The sequence below is a fragment of the Oreochromis aureus genome, linkage group 18, assembly GCF_013358895.1.
Source record: "Oreochromis aureus strain Israel breed Guangdong linkage group 18, ZZ_aureus, whole genome shotgun sequence".
Classification (NCBI taxonomy): Eukaryota; Metazoa; Chordata; class Actinopteri; order Cichliformes; family Cichlidae; genus Oreochromis; species Oreochromis aureus.
In genome coordinates this window covers 11353177-11367811 of record NC_052959.1, presented here as the reverse complement: position 1 = coordinate 11367811, position 14635 = coordinate 11353177, and the positions used below count along the sequence as shown (strand labels likewise).

Genomic DNA, 14635 nt, shown 5'->3' with positions numbered 1-14635 from the left:
CCTTTTGTGTGGGTCAAAGGGAAAACATCTGCTGTGCTGAAGACACAGAGAGAACGAGGGGAGGGGGATTAACTCCCAGGTATTCATCATTTGGTCTTTTCAGTCACCTCAGATGAGAGGTGCCTGGTGGGAACGTGCAGAAAGCCACTGTACATTCCATCATTACAAGCAAAATCCTCCCAGTTTCTCCCGATAATTCCCCGTCTGCCTCATGGCTCAGCAGGAAAAAAATGATTAAAAAACATAGATAAATACAATATATATGAGGGGGAAATTTCTTTGATATGAATGCTCCAGTCTTTCTTATCACATAACCGCAGGAGGTGCTGGCCACAGCTATTCTTTCATTTTTTATTTTTTTTCTAAATTAAATTTGAGCCAGAATAAATGATCTGAGAGGATGGCACATCACAGGGCCTGTTGAGAAAATTCATTTCAACAATTCTGTCTTTGATATCATCGCGCATTGTCGTGATAAATGAACGTCTGAATTTTTGAACCCCGCCGACGCGGTGCAGTGCCATTTAAATTCAGCTCAAGCTGGAGTGCAGACAATAAGAGCAGGTATTTCCACTTTCTTTGTGCACAAACTCTGCACGTGCCATTATTTAGCACCACCTTGTTTATTTGCCTTTCCGTGGTCTGATGGTTGACGAAGACATGTACCACCTCTTTCCTTAAGTCAGTCACCCAATATAGCACATGCTTGTGAAACAGGTAACCAGATACGTTGGAGCAAAATACCAAGGATCGAAACATCTCAGGAGGGAAATCCTATGGTGTGATTCTGAGTGTCATCCCGGAGTTTTTATTAGGAAATAAGTTTTGGGTTGGTTTTTTTTTTAGTTTTTTTCTTGGGGCAGATAAAACAGTATGGCAGGTAGGTGGTCCAGGAAGCACTGGAGTAAAAAGGAAACATGTAAATTAGATTCCTTTCCAAATATTTGGTATTAAAGCGAAAGCTGGACATTTTAGGGAATTATCGAGCAGTTGCCAGGCAACCAGCAGAGCCTCCAGGAAGTTAGTGCTCCCAGCCGACACATAACACAAACCCCCTCCCGGTAAAACTGCAAATTGTTTATACGCTTTGGTGTGTATGCTTTAGAAAAATGAGATGTAACAATTTAATTTGTGACTGTTGAGAGCTGAGATGAGACCAGCCGTCGCAGTTTCATATCTGTCACATGAAGGCGCAGACAGGGCAATATTAGCCTAGCTTAGCATAAAAGCTGAAATCAGGTCTGGATGTTCACAGGAACTGGGACGAAGACAGGAAGCTACTTCAGAAGTAGCTTTTTTTACATTTTTACATTTTATCTTTATCACATCTCTTCACTGGGCAGAAGAAAATCCATCAACACAATTAAAAAGAAAATTAAGAGCTCGTACACTGAACCCACTTTATTTCTGTGGCATTTAAGAAGAAAAATAGATGATGTTAAAAGTGAGCCTTTTTGCTATTAGCTGGATTATGTTACCTGTGGTTATAAGCAAGCAAACATATCAGGACTGTATGCTACACAAGAAAATCAGATTATTTTTCAGATGTTTAAAATTTTGCCTTGAACTTTCTTACCGAAGTGAGAGTGAACAAGCATTTGCAACATTAAAACTATCTGCCTAAAGTTGTGCACATTTTCCTGTGCTACAAGATAGTTCTGACACATGTGAACATGGACACCGGACCTCCTGTGGTGTGTGGATCCTCTGTGTTTGGGCTGGGAATTCAAGTCTGCTCTCAAGTGAAACTGGAGATGGAAATTTTGATTTGGGTGGGATATGGGGAATGTGGAGGCCAGCTCATCATCACAGACAGAATAAAAGATGACATAGCTTCCAGGTCTAAAAATCAAAGTCAGTGTGCCTTAAAAGCCTTAAACCTGCATTCTCTCCAATGGCCAGCAGGGGGCGATTCCTTTGGATGCAAATCAAATTCCGCTTGTACAAGAGTCTTTGGCCCTCACCTTTTTTTGATCTATTACATTATTAAACATTTCCTAGATGGGTTTATGAGCTGAATATTCTATTCAACATGATGTGAAACTAACAGTTAAGTCGATTTTGTGAATTTGGATCATTCTACGAGTCAGAATGGATGATAATCAGAGCACTTTGGATCATAAGCATAGTGTCCTCAGTCTCTATTTCAAATCACATCCAGTTTCAAAACGCTAACATGGCGACAACAAAAATCCCCAGCTTGAAGCTTAATAACAGAACTTCACAGATCAACTGGTAACATCAGGACAGCAGTCATAAAATCATTTTTAGGCAGGTGCTATGAAACTAAGTAACATCTCCATCAGTGTATATTAGGGAAAGAAACATTAACAAAACTCTTTTGAAAGCAGCTGCTAAAATGCTGATGTTCACATTTTTTGGAGTGCATTTTAAAAATTCAGCAGCATGTGCTGTATGAAAGAGTCAGTCCATCAAATATTAACTAATAATCTGATCTAAATAACAAAAACTGTTGATTAGTAAAACACAAATTTGTCCACAGCATTGCAAAGAATTTATAATTCTTTGTCCAGCTCTTTAAATCGTCCTCATGTATTGCAGTATTTTCACTGCTTTAAGGACTGTTCATGTCTAGGTTTTCTTCTCATCCACAACTGATTTTGTGGCTAAATTTTGGACATATATATGTTTTGCTGTAAAATTGTAGCTTTTCAAATACTTTTTTTTTGTATATATGAAATACTTTTTAAGAAATATATCAGTAGTAATGTACCTGTACTTTTTTTGCCCCCACACAGTGGCTAATAGTTTCAAACAGAGTGCCACAAATAACGGGTATCCCTTTAGAAATAAACAGTCATACTTCTAAAAACCGTGTATTCCCACACAGCATTTAATTTAACTAGTTTAGGAAGATTTCACTTTTCTAATAGTTTCACAGGCTAATAGTTTTTAAACAGAATACCACAAACAACATGTATCCCTTTAGAAATAAACTGTGATACTTCTAAAAGCACATAGTCACACCTAGCCACACTAGCACTGTATCAACCCCCAATGTTCCTTTAATGCAACTAGCCCTATAATTATCTACTAGTCACAAACACACTGCAACAGTAAGACTTGTTAATTACACATAGATGATTGAACTGTTTTAGGAGCATTTTACTTTTTCTTTAGCGCTCCGAAAAGACACAGAGGCTAATAGTTTTAAATAGAGCACCATGAACAACAGGTATTCCTTTAGAAATAAACTTTTCTTGTGTTACTTCTAAAAACCGCATATTCTTAACTAGCCACACACTGCAACAGTTAGACAGAGGGGGTTACAGGTAGGCCCCCAACAGTCAGCAAAAGAAGTCATAAAACAATAAAAGCGGCCTCCTTATCAAGAGCATCCCAGCACTCACACATCCCAACTGTAGTTCCATAGTTTTTCACCTTTTTCATTACAAACAGTTCCTTTATCTTATCATGTCAGAGGTCAGCTGAAACCATGTCCAACTGAACCTCCAAAGGTTTTTCACCTTTTTCATTACAAACAGTTCCTTTATCTTATCTTATCATGTCAGAGGCCAACTGAAACCAAGGCCACCTATATAAAAACACCCATCAGACACACAGTATTTTCCTCAGCACTTCACAACTGTCGCAAGGTATATCGTTTTAACTTTTTATTTTTTCGGATCCCAGACACAGCGGTGCGAGGTAGTTAGCACACAGTTTGGACATGTAGAAAACATCGTTTGTTTGGGACACACCAGCAGAGAGGTAGAATTCATAGCTGTTCATAAGAGTTTAATTTAATCAAACCTCATTTTACGGATCTAAGTGGCTCCTCATCACTAGCCAATTCACCATTTTATTTAAATATCAGAATTTTCGGAATGATGATCCAAGCGGGACACAGAGGCTGCTAGTTTTAACGCACCAGAATGCAAATATAAATAAAAGCCTGACTATCCTGAGAGCCTAGCTGCAGCGACACCTTTCTTTCACGCGGATTCCTGGATGTGTGTTGGAGCCGACTTTGCTACCCGCACAGAGCGTTTCTGACCTACGGGCGCTGCTTATACAATAGAGAAAAGCAACAATACAGCGTGTTTCTCTGCTCCAAGACATCCGAGGGCCTTTCACACAGTAAGCATGTCTGTTATACCCAGCGCATAAATGTCTGTGTCTTAGCGCTGATTATTCAAACCCTGTTTAAAATGTGACACATTTGTTATCCAAAAACATTTCCTCTAAATTTGCAAAGTTACTGATTTAAAAATTATATTTTTGAATTTTTAATTGCATGACAAACATACGATAGACTCTTGAGCATATTTATATAGCTAATTTCACAATGGTATAACCGTGCTATATAAAAGATGCCCAAGCACCAATGCACTCTAATGCAAGCCTCTAAACTGCATGTTGATAAGTGCGTGAAGTATACCTCTACCTCTACAGCTGAAAACAGTTTGTATCCGCACTCTGAGGGTCTGCTGAATTGTTTTTAATATGGCACTTTTTTGATGAACTGCAGATGATGAATTCCTCTTTATTGTAGAAACTGTCCCTAAGGTGATATTGTTGCTCATACTTAATGAGTTCCCTAGCTACATCCTTACTATGTCAGTAAACTTTTTGAAAAGGAAGCTGTTGTAGATTTAAAGAAACATCCTAATTGAAGCAAAGGCAAAAAAAAAATTATTTTTGTATATAAATAAATGTTGATGTTGTGCGACGGGATTGTGTGCTTCAATTTTACTTATAATGTGTCAAATCACTACAACAGACGACTCAAGGCAATGCCGTCCAGAGTAAGGATCTTGTTAGACAGTGTTTCTAAGATTTTTACGCCCCGTTACAATAACCTCAGTTTTATCTGAACTTAGAAGCAGAAAATTAAAGCTCATTATATGTCTAAGACATCCCGGCAGTTTAACCAATAAAAGTGGGTATCATATGCATAGCAGTGAAAATGTACGCTATGTCTTCTAAAGCACGTATAATGTAAACAGAACTGGTCTTTGCACAGAAGCCTGTGGAGCTTCATAATTAACCTCAGTGTGTGAAGAGGCCTCTCCATTTAATAATAGCTGTAATAAAATGTTATGGCCAACGGTGTTAAACGCTGCACTTTGGTCTAGCAGGGAAGATTTCAACTTTTCAATATGAATGAAGGCTGAAAACTGATTAGATTAATGTCTGATGATCTCTTCTGTGCTTCTTCAAGTTTGTAACACCAAACATATTAAAGGATGATATAAGGTTCACAGGAAGAGTTTAATTAGACACACGTTTACTATTTTTCTTTGTACTCTTTCTTTCTTGACATGTTTAATATGATTACTATCAGAGGAGAAAATAAACCTTGTGTAGTTTAAAAACTTTTTATTTAATCAAACTGTAATGTTGTTGAACTCTGACGGCCGTGTCTTTTAATCTTGTCAACAAATCCCTAATCATCTAAATGTGCCATTTATCATCTTGTAAAATGTTCCCTCTGCTTCTGTTGCACGTCTCCCCTGACACTCTCTGCTTCACCTGCCCTGTGCAGCTGGTCCAACTGCTGCCTCCTTAAACAGGTGTGTTTAAATCTCTTTACCTCTGTTGTGAACTTCACACAAAGTTTGTGGTAACAAAATCAAACTGAGGAGGATCTCGTTTGAAAAACACACACTCATGAGACAAAATAAAAACAGCCTGCACAAAGCAAAAGCAGAGCCCTCACAGCTGATAGTACAAAACACAGTGACAACGTGCGTATTAGATACCCTCAGTCCCAAAAGCATAAATATGAAAAAATGGGGTCACCAAGAATATCCTAAAAATGGCATTGAGGGTTGTGTTACAGTGAAAAAACAAAAAGCAGCCAAATTTTCATCTGAAAATGTTTAATTTTAGTAAAAACAGTGCTCTGTAGTTTGATATTGTCGTTACAGACAAAGCGGATGTTTAAAGCCTTTGGACGCGCATTTGAGTTGTCTGTTTGTGCTACTTTTTTCAAGGAGCCGTGGATTATTGGTAAGGGTGACTTTATGTGTTTAGTTACTTAAGTGGAAGTACTGTGGAAAGCTTTACCTTACATACACAGGGCTGACAGTACAGCTTCTGAGGTAACTGTTTACAAAATGTTATAATCTATCCAAAGGTTCTTTGCAATTTTACATTGATAAACATTATCCTTAACATATTTGGCCCACATAAAGTACTATGGCCATCACACTGTCATTTAGAATTGTTTAAATAACTCGTGTCTTAAGTCATTCCATCACACAGAAAATAAAAACCCACATGGTTCACTTTTACATCACAAAATGTTAGAAATATAAGTCGTTCATAACAACCTGAAAGGTTGGGAGCGACAGTAGAAGACTGTAATGTCACAGAGCACACGGTGCCTATTATTGTGTAAACATTTATAAATAAGAGCTTAATTTCTTAAGAAATAAACAGGTGGAGTGATCTTTATCAAAAGTGGAAGTTGCATCTGTGGCTAAACCACTGTACCCAAAAAAACTTTAAAAATCTACTGTGTGTGAGGCTGTGTAAGTAAAGCTTGCCCTTCACACCCGCGTGTAACAAACCATTTGTTGGAGGTTTGTGGATTTGACACCTCAGCATTGTGAAAGTGGGGAAACACGTTTGTGGCTGAGCATAAGATTTCTGCTTACAACTTAGAATCTCACTTCTAAATGAAATTCAATTTTTTTTTGTTTTTTTAAGTGTGGCTAATGTATTATTTCACTTCTAAGGCGCACGCCCACACACACACACACACACACACACTCACACTCACACACACTCACACACACTCTCTCTCTCACACACACACACACACACACACACACACACACACACACACACACACACACACACACACACACACACTCTCTCTCTCACACACACACACACACACACACACACACACACACACACACACACACACACACACACACACAGAGAGAGAGAGAGAGAGAGGGAGATCATTAATACAAAGGATTGGAGTCGGTTTTTGGATTTTCACTTGTTGTTGGCTTTAATATGAACAGTCACATAAAATTCACTCCAATTTTTTGCCTTTGCTTCAATTAGGATGTTTCTTTAAATCTACAACAGCTTCCTTTTCAAAAAGTTTACTGACATAGTAAGGATGTAGCTAGGGAACTCATTAAGTATGAGCAACAATATCACCTTAGGGACAGTTTCTACAATAAAGAGGAATTCATCATCTGCAGTTCATCAAAAAAGTGCCATATTACAGTTTTTCTCGATTGCTAAAACACATTTCTTGAAACTACGCCTCATATCCGCACAACAGTAAACACAAATCCATAACATCTCACTCAATTCCCCAAACATCCTATTTCCAGGTCAAAATGAAGCTCTACACCCAAAACTATTCACTCCTGCTGAAAAACCGAACTTTGCCCTCAGACATCAAACACAAGCCCTCAAAAACACACACACTACAACAGAGTTTTGCACACTGGTACAATTAATTCAAAACAATAGTTCCAAAACAATTAGGTTGCTTATGGTTCTCCCCTTCAAAACCCTTGTCACATGATAAACACAAAAGACGCAACCAATGTATGTACAGTGGCACATTGTCATTCATGTACTATACAGTACAACACACACCAGAAACATTATCCCACCACAGCATCTTGTCTTTGGTCTGGGTCAGGCCAGAGAATCTCATCCACATCACAGGCTATATTGGCCCCAGCCAGGCAGCGGGGTAAAATCCTCTTGCATGCCTGATCCACCCCTGGCATGCATCTACTGATATGTCTAGGCAGGCCTCTTCCATGGCCTGAAGGAGGTGAACACGGACATAAGGTTCTCGGTCATACACTTTCCACCGCCATGCCGAAAATAACTCCTCTATCGGGTTTAGAAAGGGGAGTATGCAGGCAGAAAGATATTAGAAAACCTTGGGTTATTGGTAAACCAGTCACGAACCAGAGCAGCGCGATGGAAGCTGACGTTATCCCACACAACAACGTAGTGAGGCTGCTCTGGCTGTGCTGGTTCCCTGTAGTCCAGCTGGAACATATGTTGTCTTAAACCATCAAGAAAAGCAAGGAGAAGCATAGTGTTATAGGGTCCTAGTACGGCATGGCGGTGGAGTACCCTCGTTGGCTGATGGCTGCGCACATAGTGACATTCCCCCACGCTGACCAGGGACATTTACAATAGCCCGATGGCCAATTATGTTCCTCCCCTTTTCCTTCTTTTGGTCAGGTTAAAACCTGCCTCATCCACAAAGATCATTTCATGGGGAACAGGCCGTCCTTCAATCTCAAAGATTCTCTGCAAAACACATAACACAGTAGAGTCAATCGGTACCCTGAACCAAAGTTCAAGAGTGCTGAAATGGCAGCATAAACTGCCATGCTGTGATGGTACACAATACCTTATACAGTATCAAAACTCATACCTGAACATATTCCACACGTTGGTTTTTCACTCTGTCAGAGTTTCGTTCGAAGGGACTCGGTATGCCTGTTTCATCCGGAATTGATTCTTTCGGAGGATGCGGTCAATTGTGGAGAGGCTGATGGCATTTATGCCTCGAAAAAGATGATCATCCTCAATCACTCTCCTTTGAATCTCTTGCAGGCGGATTACATTATTTGCAATTACCATGTTTACAAGTTCCTCTCTTGCTCCTCCGACAAAAGCCTTAACCTGCCTCCACCAGGTGGTCGTCTCTGTGTCCTACACAAATAGAAGCACTCATTACTGTAACTGTCACACATTCATTTTACAGGAAAATAATGGAAACATACTGAAACTCAAGACACATAAATTCAGTAACTTAAACGTTACTGTACAAAGCAGTCTTACTGCAAGTACACCTACCTGTTTTCCTCACTGAAGGTTCTGATGATGGAGGCAACAGTGAAGCGACTCAAATTTGGTTGTACTCGTTGCCCAGCCTCCCTCATAGTCATCCCATGGACAAGGACATGGTCAACTAAAGTGGCTCGAATTTCATCCGAGACTGACTGTCTTCGTGCCCTTGCTCTTCCCCTTCCTTGTCGCCGTCGTTCTCCACCTCCACCTCCTTCACCACCTCCTCCTCCTCTTCCACCACGTCCTCCTCTTTCACCATGTCCTCTTTCTCCACCACGTCCTCCTCCTTCACCACGTCCTCTTTCTCCACCACGTCCTCCTCTTTCACCACGTCCTCTTTCTCCACCACGTCCTCTTCCTTTGCATCTCTTTGGATCCATTGTTTCAAACCTGAATGAGCTGACTTTGGCCCTTTTATCTATCCATCGCAGGTTCTGATTGGTGTGTGCTAAATTTTGACTCCTAGTGTTTCCACCTGGTTAATTGTGTGCTAATTGGGCTCAAGCTATGCTGACTTAAGTTAACATTATTGCATGCTAGTGCTTTCTACATGACTACATGGTGTAAGCACTGTAAAATGTAGGGATTTGTGTGTAGAGTTTTGCAGTACCAGTTCACCAAATTTGAGTCATGTGTCAAAGCAGGGAATAGTGTTTATAGTTCAGGGAAATGGGTGAGCTTTTTGACCAATAGCGTTTATGGTTTTGAAATTTTAGTTTAGAGGCCTGGTTATAGTGTTTAAGCAATCGAGAAAAACTGTAAAAACAATTCAGCAGACCCTCAGAGTGCGGATACAAACTGTTTTCAGCTGTAGAGGTAGAGGTATACTTCACGCACTTATCAACATGCAGTTTAGAGGCTTGCATTAGAGTGCATTGGTGCTTGGGCATCTTTTATATAGCACGGTTATACCATTGTGAAATTAGCTATATAAATATGCTCAAGAGTCTATCGTATGTTTGTCATGCAATTAAAAATTCAAAAATATAATTTTTAAATCAGTAACTTTGCAAATTTAGAGGAAATGTTTTTGGATAACAAATGTGTCACATTTTAAACAGGGTTTGAATAATCAGCGCTAAGACACAGACATTTATGCGCTGGGTATAACAGACATGCTTACTGTGTGAAAGGCCCTCGGATGTCTTGGAGCAGAGAAACACGCTGTATTGTTGCTTTTCTCTATTGTATAAGCAGCGCCCGTAGGTCAGAAACGCTCTGTGCGGGTAGCAAAGTCGGCTCCAACACACATCCAGGAATCCGCGTGAAAGAAAGGTGTCGCTGCAGCTAGGCTCTCAGGATAGTCAGGCTTTTATTTATATTTGCATTCTGGTGCGTTAAAACTAGCAGCCTCTGTGTCCCGCTTGGATCATCATTCCGAAAATTCTGATATTTAAATAAAATGGTGAATTGGCTAGTGATGAGGAGCCACTTAGATCCGTAAAATGAGGTTTGATTAAATTAAACTCTTATGAACAGCTATGAATTCTACCTCTCTGCTGGTGTGTCCCAAACAAACGATGTTTTCTACATGTCCAAACTGTGTGCTAACTACCTCGCACCGCTGTGTCTGGGATCCGAAAAATAAAAGTTAAAACGATATACCTTGCGACAGTTGTGAAGTGCTGAGGAAAATACTGTGTGTCTGATGGGTGTTTTTATATAGGTGGCCTTGGTTTCAGTTGGCCTCTGACATGATAAGATAAGATAAAGGAACTGTTTGTAATGAAAAAGGTGAAAAACCTTTGGAGGTTCAGTTGGACATGGTTTCAGCTGACCTCTGACATGATAAGATAAAGGAACTGTTTGTAATGAAAAAAGGTGAAAACTATGGAACTACAGTTGGGATGTGTGAGTGCTGGGATGCTCTTGATAAGGAGGCCGCTTTTATTGTTTTATGACTTCTTTTGCTGACTGTTGGGGCCTACCTGTAACCCCTCTGTCTAACTGTTGCAGTGTGTGGCTAGTTAAGAATATGCGGTTTTTAGAAGTAACACAAGAAAAGTTTATTTCTAAAGGAATACCTGTTGTTCGTGGTGCTCTATTTAAAACTATTAGCCTCTGTGTCTTTTCGGAGCGCTAAAGAAAAGTAAAATGCTCCTAAAACAGTTCAATCATCTATGTGTAATTAACAAGTCTTACTGTTGCAGTGTGTTTGTGACTAGTAGATAATTATAGGGCTAGTTGCATTAAAGGAACATTGGGGGTTGATACAGTGCTAGTGTGGCTAGGTGTGACTATGTGCTTTTAGAAGTATCACAGTTTATTTCTAAAGGGATACATGTTGTTTGTGGTATTCTGTTTAAAAACTATTAGCCTGTGAAACTATTAGAAAAGTGAAATCTTCCTAAACTAGTTAAATTAAATGCTGTGTGGGAATACACGGTTTTTAGAAGTATGACTGTTTATTTCTAAAGGGATACCCGTTATTTGTGGCACTCTGTTTGAAACTATTAGCCACTGTGTGTTTCAGAGCACTAAAGAAAAAAGCAAAATGCTCCTAACTAGTTAAATTAAAAGTAAAATACCCCTAAACTAGTTAAATTAAATCATCTATGTCTAAATAACAGAGCTCTGAGACCTATACAATCCTTTAAAAAGAGTTTAATTAAAACACATAATGGTTTCATTAAATAAAACGCTATTAAACACTTGTGAACTCATATGACCCCTGAACTCACATGCACGAGCAAAGCCACCAACTACAGAGGGTCACGCACGCGTACGCGCACTCACATGGACGCACAGGGAAGTGGTGAGGGGGAAAGGGGAAGTGGGGTGGGGCGGGGGGTGCAAAAAAAGTACAGGTATATTACTACTTACATCTTTTTAAAAGCAGCCAGTCTGCCCACTTCCAGAATGTTTTTTTTTGTTTGCACGTTAACATCTGCAGCAATATTTGAACATGAATATCTCAAAACCTGTTAAAGGTAAAAGCTAGAAATTTTTATTGGCCTTTCATACCATAAAAATGACTCAGGACCTGTAATCTGGAATACACAAAAGAATATCTGAGTTTGGGCAAAGTAAATATAAAAAAATAAATAAATAAATCAAGCCATCCTGTAAAATCCCATATTAGAGCACACATTGATTTAAAAATTTCACTAGTGTCAATTTCAGGATGATATATTGTTGCACGTCACAAAAATGCTAAAGGAAACATGCAGAATACTTTTAAAATAGTCAGAAAATTAAAAAAAAACATGAAATTTTCATCAAAATGTTAGGCTATATTGAGCAAATATGACAAGTTGTGCCACAAAAACAAAAATATCAGTAGTCCTGTCTGAACAGAACAACATTCTCAAAGTTTTCCAGTGGCACTCCAATTATAGCCAAGAAAATAATTCTGTAGGTGCATATTTTTCATTCATGCACATTCCCTAGAGGAGTATAATAATCCAGGTAAAGCTTAAAACAACTTTCCTGATGCTTGGAGCTGCTACACACACATGCATTCAGCCACTACATTTCTAAGTAGCTCCGTAGCTGTAGTAGTGTTTATTTTCCTCTGAGTGGCAGTGTGTCCCATGACGATTACTGTATGTGACTGTCTTCTTGCTGTGCCATCAGGACAGACATTACTTAAATGATTATCACTTAAAATGTGTCATTACTGATTACCAACCTGCTGCAGGTAAATGTATTAGAAATCTGTCAGTTTTGGTACGTTGTACACTGTAGAGGCCTGTGATTAATGTTACTGTTTAATCCATGAACTGATTTCTTGTGGTGACAAATTTGATATGTTTTAAAAATATGTAGGAAACTATAAAAGTAAACTGTGTAATATTTCACCCACACTAAAACTAAACTTTCATCATTCATAAGATCTAAAGAATGTTTTCTTTATATATATATATATATGAGAATTATTTATATGTGCTCATATTGTAGCACCAAGGTTTACTTTAACCACTTCCAAATGTTTTGTTGCTCATTTGCAGAAGCAGTAATTCTGCATTTTAAGCGAACACGCAAGCAGCCCTCAGTGGATTTTGTGTGGGTGTATGCCCTCTCCAGTTTCAAGAAACACGAGCATAATGGAGGTCTTCAGGTTTCAAGGAAAATAAAAAGCACAATGCAATACCTTCTCTTTGGTCTCTACAAACACCCTCCTCCTCCCCAATTAGTTTGAAAGGAAAACCGCTGGTGAATGACAGCGTGCAGCTTTTTTTACAGTGTCTGGCTGAATTTTGATATTTTTATTTTTCAATAAAATAACTAACAAATCCTGTTGAAGGGAAATATTTTCTGCCCGCCACGAGCCTGAAGTGTAATCTCAGCGCCTGGCACAAACATTTCAAGCTCCGTGTTTCTGTTAAAAGTGCTTAACCTCAGCTGCAGGAGCAGATGCTGCACACCTACATTAGCTGGTGCTGTGTGGGAGGAGTACACATTTGGCTTGTTCCCACATGAGGTGCTAGAAATTGCGGCTGTTTCACACTCACATGGGCAGCTGTTGATGACAGTTTTGAGGCTGAGAAATAAACAGAATTTGGTTTAAATAAACTGTTTTTGCAGTAACGTCTGCATTTTCTAGCAAAAAAAGCTTAAGCGGCCTCATAAAATCATCGTTAATCATGACTTTACTTTTTTTTTTTTTAAATGATGCAGTCAAGTGAAATATAACTGTTATGTTCAGATGCCAGGTCTCTCTTGGAAAATGAGGAAATGAGATTTTTAATCTCAATGAGATTTTTTACCTGGATAAATAAAAGACTAATAATAATTTAAAAAAAAGATCAGTTATGTCAAAAAAAGTTTTCCTTGGTTGTTGTTATTGTTACAACTGCATAAAGATCCAAATGTCTACCATGTTCTGAACAAACTAGACAATAAAATTAAAATACTTCTTTTTTTAAATGACCAATATTAATGGCGTAAAATCTCTCAGATAGATAAGGACTTTATCAAATGCACACTGGGGGAAATTCACTTGTTACCACAGCACAAGAGTCACAAGGTAAAGGTGAAATAGAGATATATTAGAAAACATTAAAAATACCATTAAAAAACAAATAAGTTACAACTGAAAATGTTAAAAATCAGTAAAATACAAGATTAATTTGTACTTTTTTATAAATTGTACCATAAATTAAACTACACTAAAAGACATGTCACAGAGTCTATTCTTTAATATTTGTACATAAAGTGCAGTGGGAATAATAATATATATAGACCTGTATTTATAGCAGGTATTTACCCTGTGTGTGTTGTACAGCACAGGACCTGTGATAACCCTTCATCCTACACAGGGGTGTTAACTCTCTCCTGCTGAAGGAGCTGCTCAGTCCCTCTATTTGGGAATTAGTGAAAATTCTTACCCATGATGGGATAATTTCATCATAACACTTTATTGATAAAGCACCTTTAAAAATAACAAACAGGGCTGATCAAAGTGCTGCACAATAACAGCAAATGTAAAAGACAAATACAGGTCAGGGGTGAAAGATACAGATCCAAAGAAAGACTTATAGAAGTTAAACAACAAATGGGCGCATAAAAAGTAACTTAAACTCTCACACTGGGTTGAAGGTCAGGAAGTAAAAGTGTGCTTTTAAAAGAGATTTAAAACAGCAAGTGAAGGATCCTGCCTGACATGCAATGGCTAATCATTCCACAAGTTTGGAGCCATAACTGCGAAAGCTCCATCACCTCTGAGTTTGTGCTGCGTCGCTGGAACAAATGAAAGAATCTGGCCTGCTGGCCTAACTGAGACAAGAAATTTGTGTGCAGAAGTTGCAGATGAAATGGTCTTTGGGTCAGTGTGAGTGTCACAATCTAGGTTAAATTTGGAAAAGAAAAAATTTGG

General features: G+C 38.7%; 1 protein-coding gene across 1 annotated transcript; it reads right to left on the bottom strand.

Annotated features, from left to right (window-relative positions):
* Positions 1-8609: 8609 nt before the first annotated feature.
* Positions 8610-9595, bottom strand: LOC116325985 (rRNA 2'-O-methyltransferase fibrillarin-like). The gene is made up of 2 exons (XM_031747067.2): positions 8824-9595; positions 8610-8679 (listed from the first exon to the last, which is right to left on the bottom strand). The coding sequence occupies exons 1-2, from the start codon at positions 9195-9197 to the stop codon at positions 8610-8612; spliced, it is 444 nt and encodes a 147-aa protein (XP_031602927.2). The 5' UTR covers positions 9198-9595.
* Between the last annotated feature and the right edge of the window lie 5040 nt (positions 9596-14635).

What these genes read in the sequence shown, in the direction of transcription:
- LOC116325985 (XM_031747067.2), bottom strand. Translation starts at nt 9,197, where the DNA reads ATGGATCCAAAGAGATGCAAAGGAAGAGGACGTGGTGGAGAAAGAGGA. An exon ending in ACCTTCAGTGAGGAAAACAG is followed by an intron (nt 8,680 to 8,823) that starts GTAGGTGTACTT and finishes CTATTTGTGTAG; the next exon opens with GACACAGAGACGACCACCTG.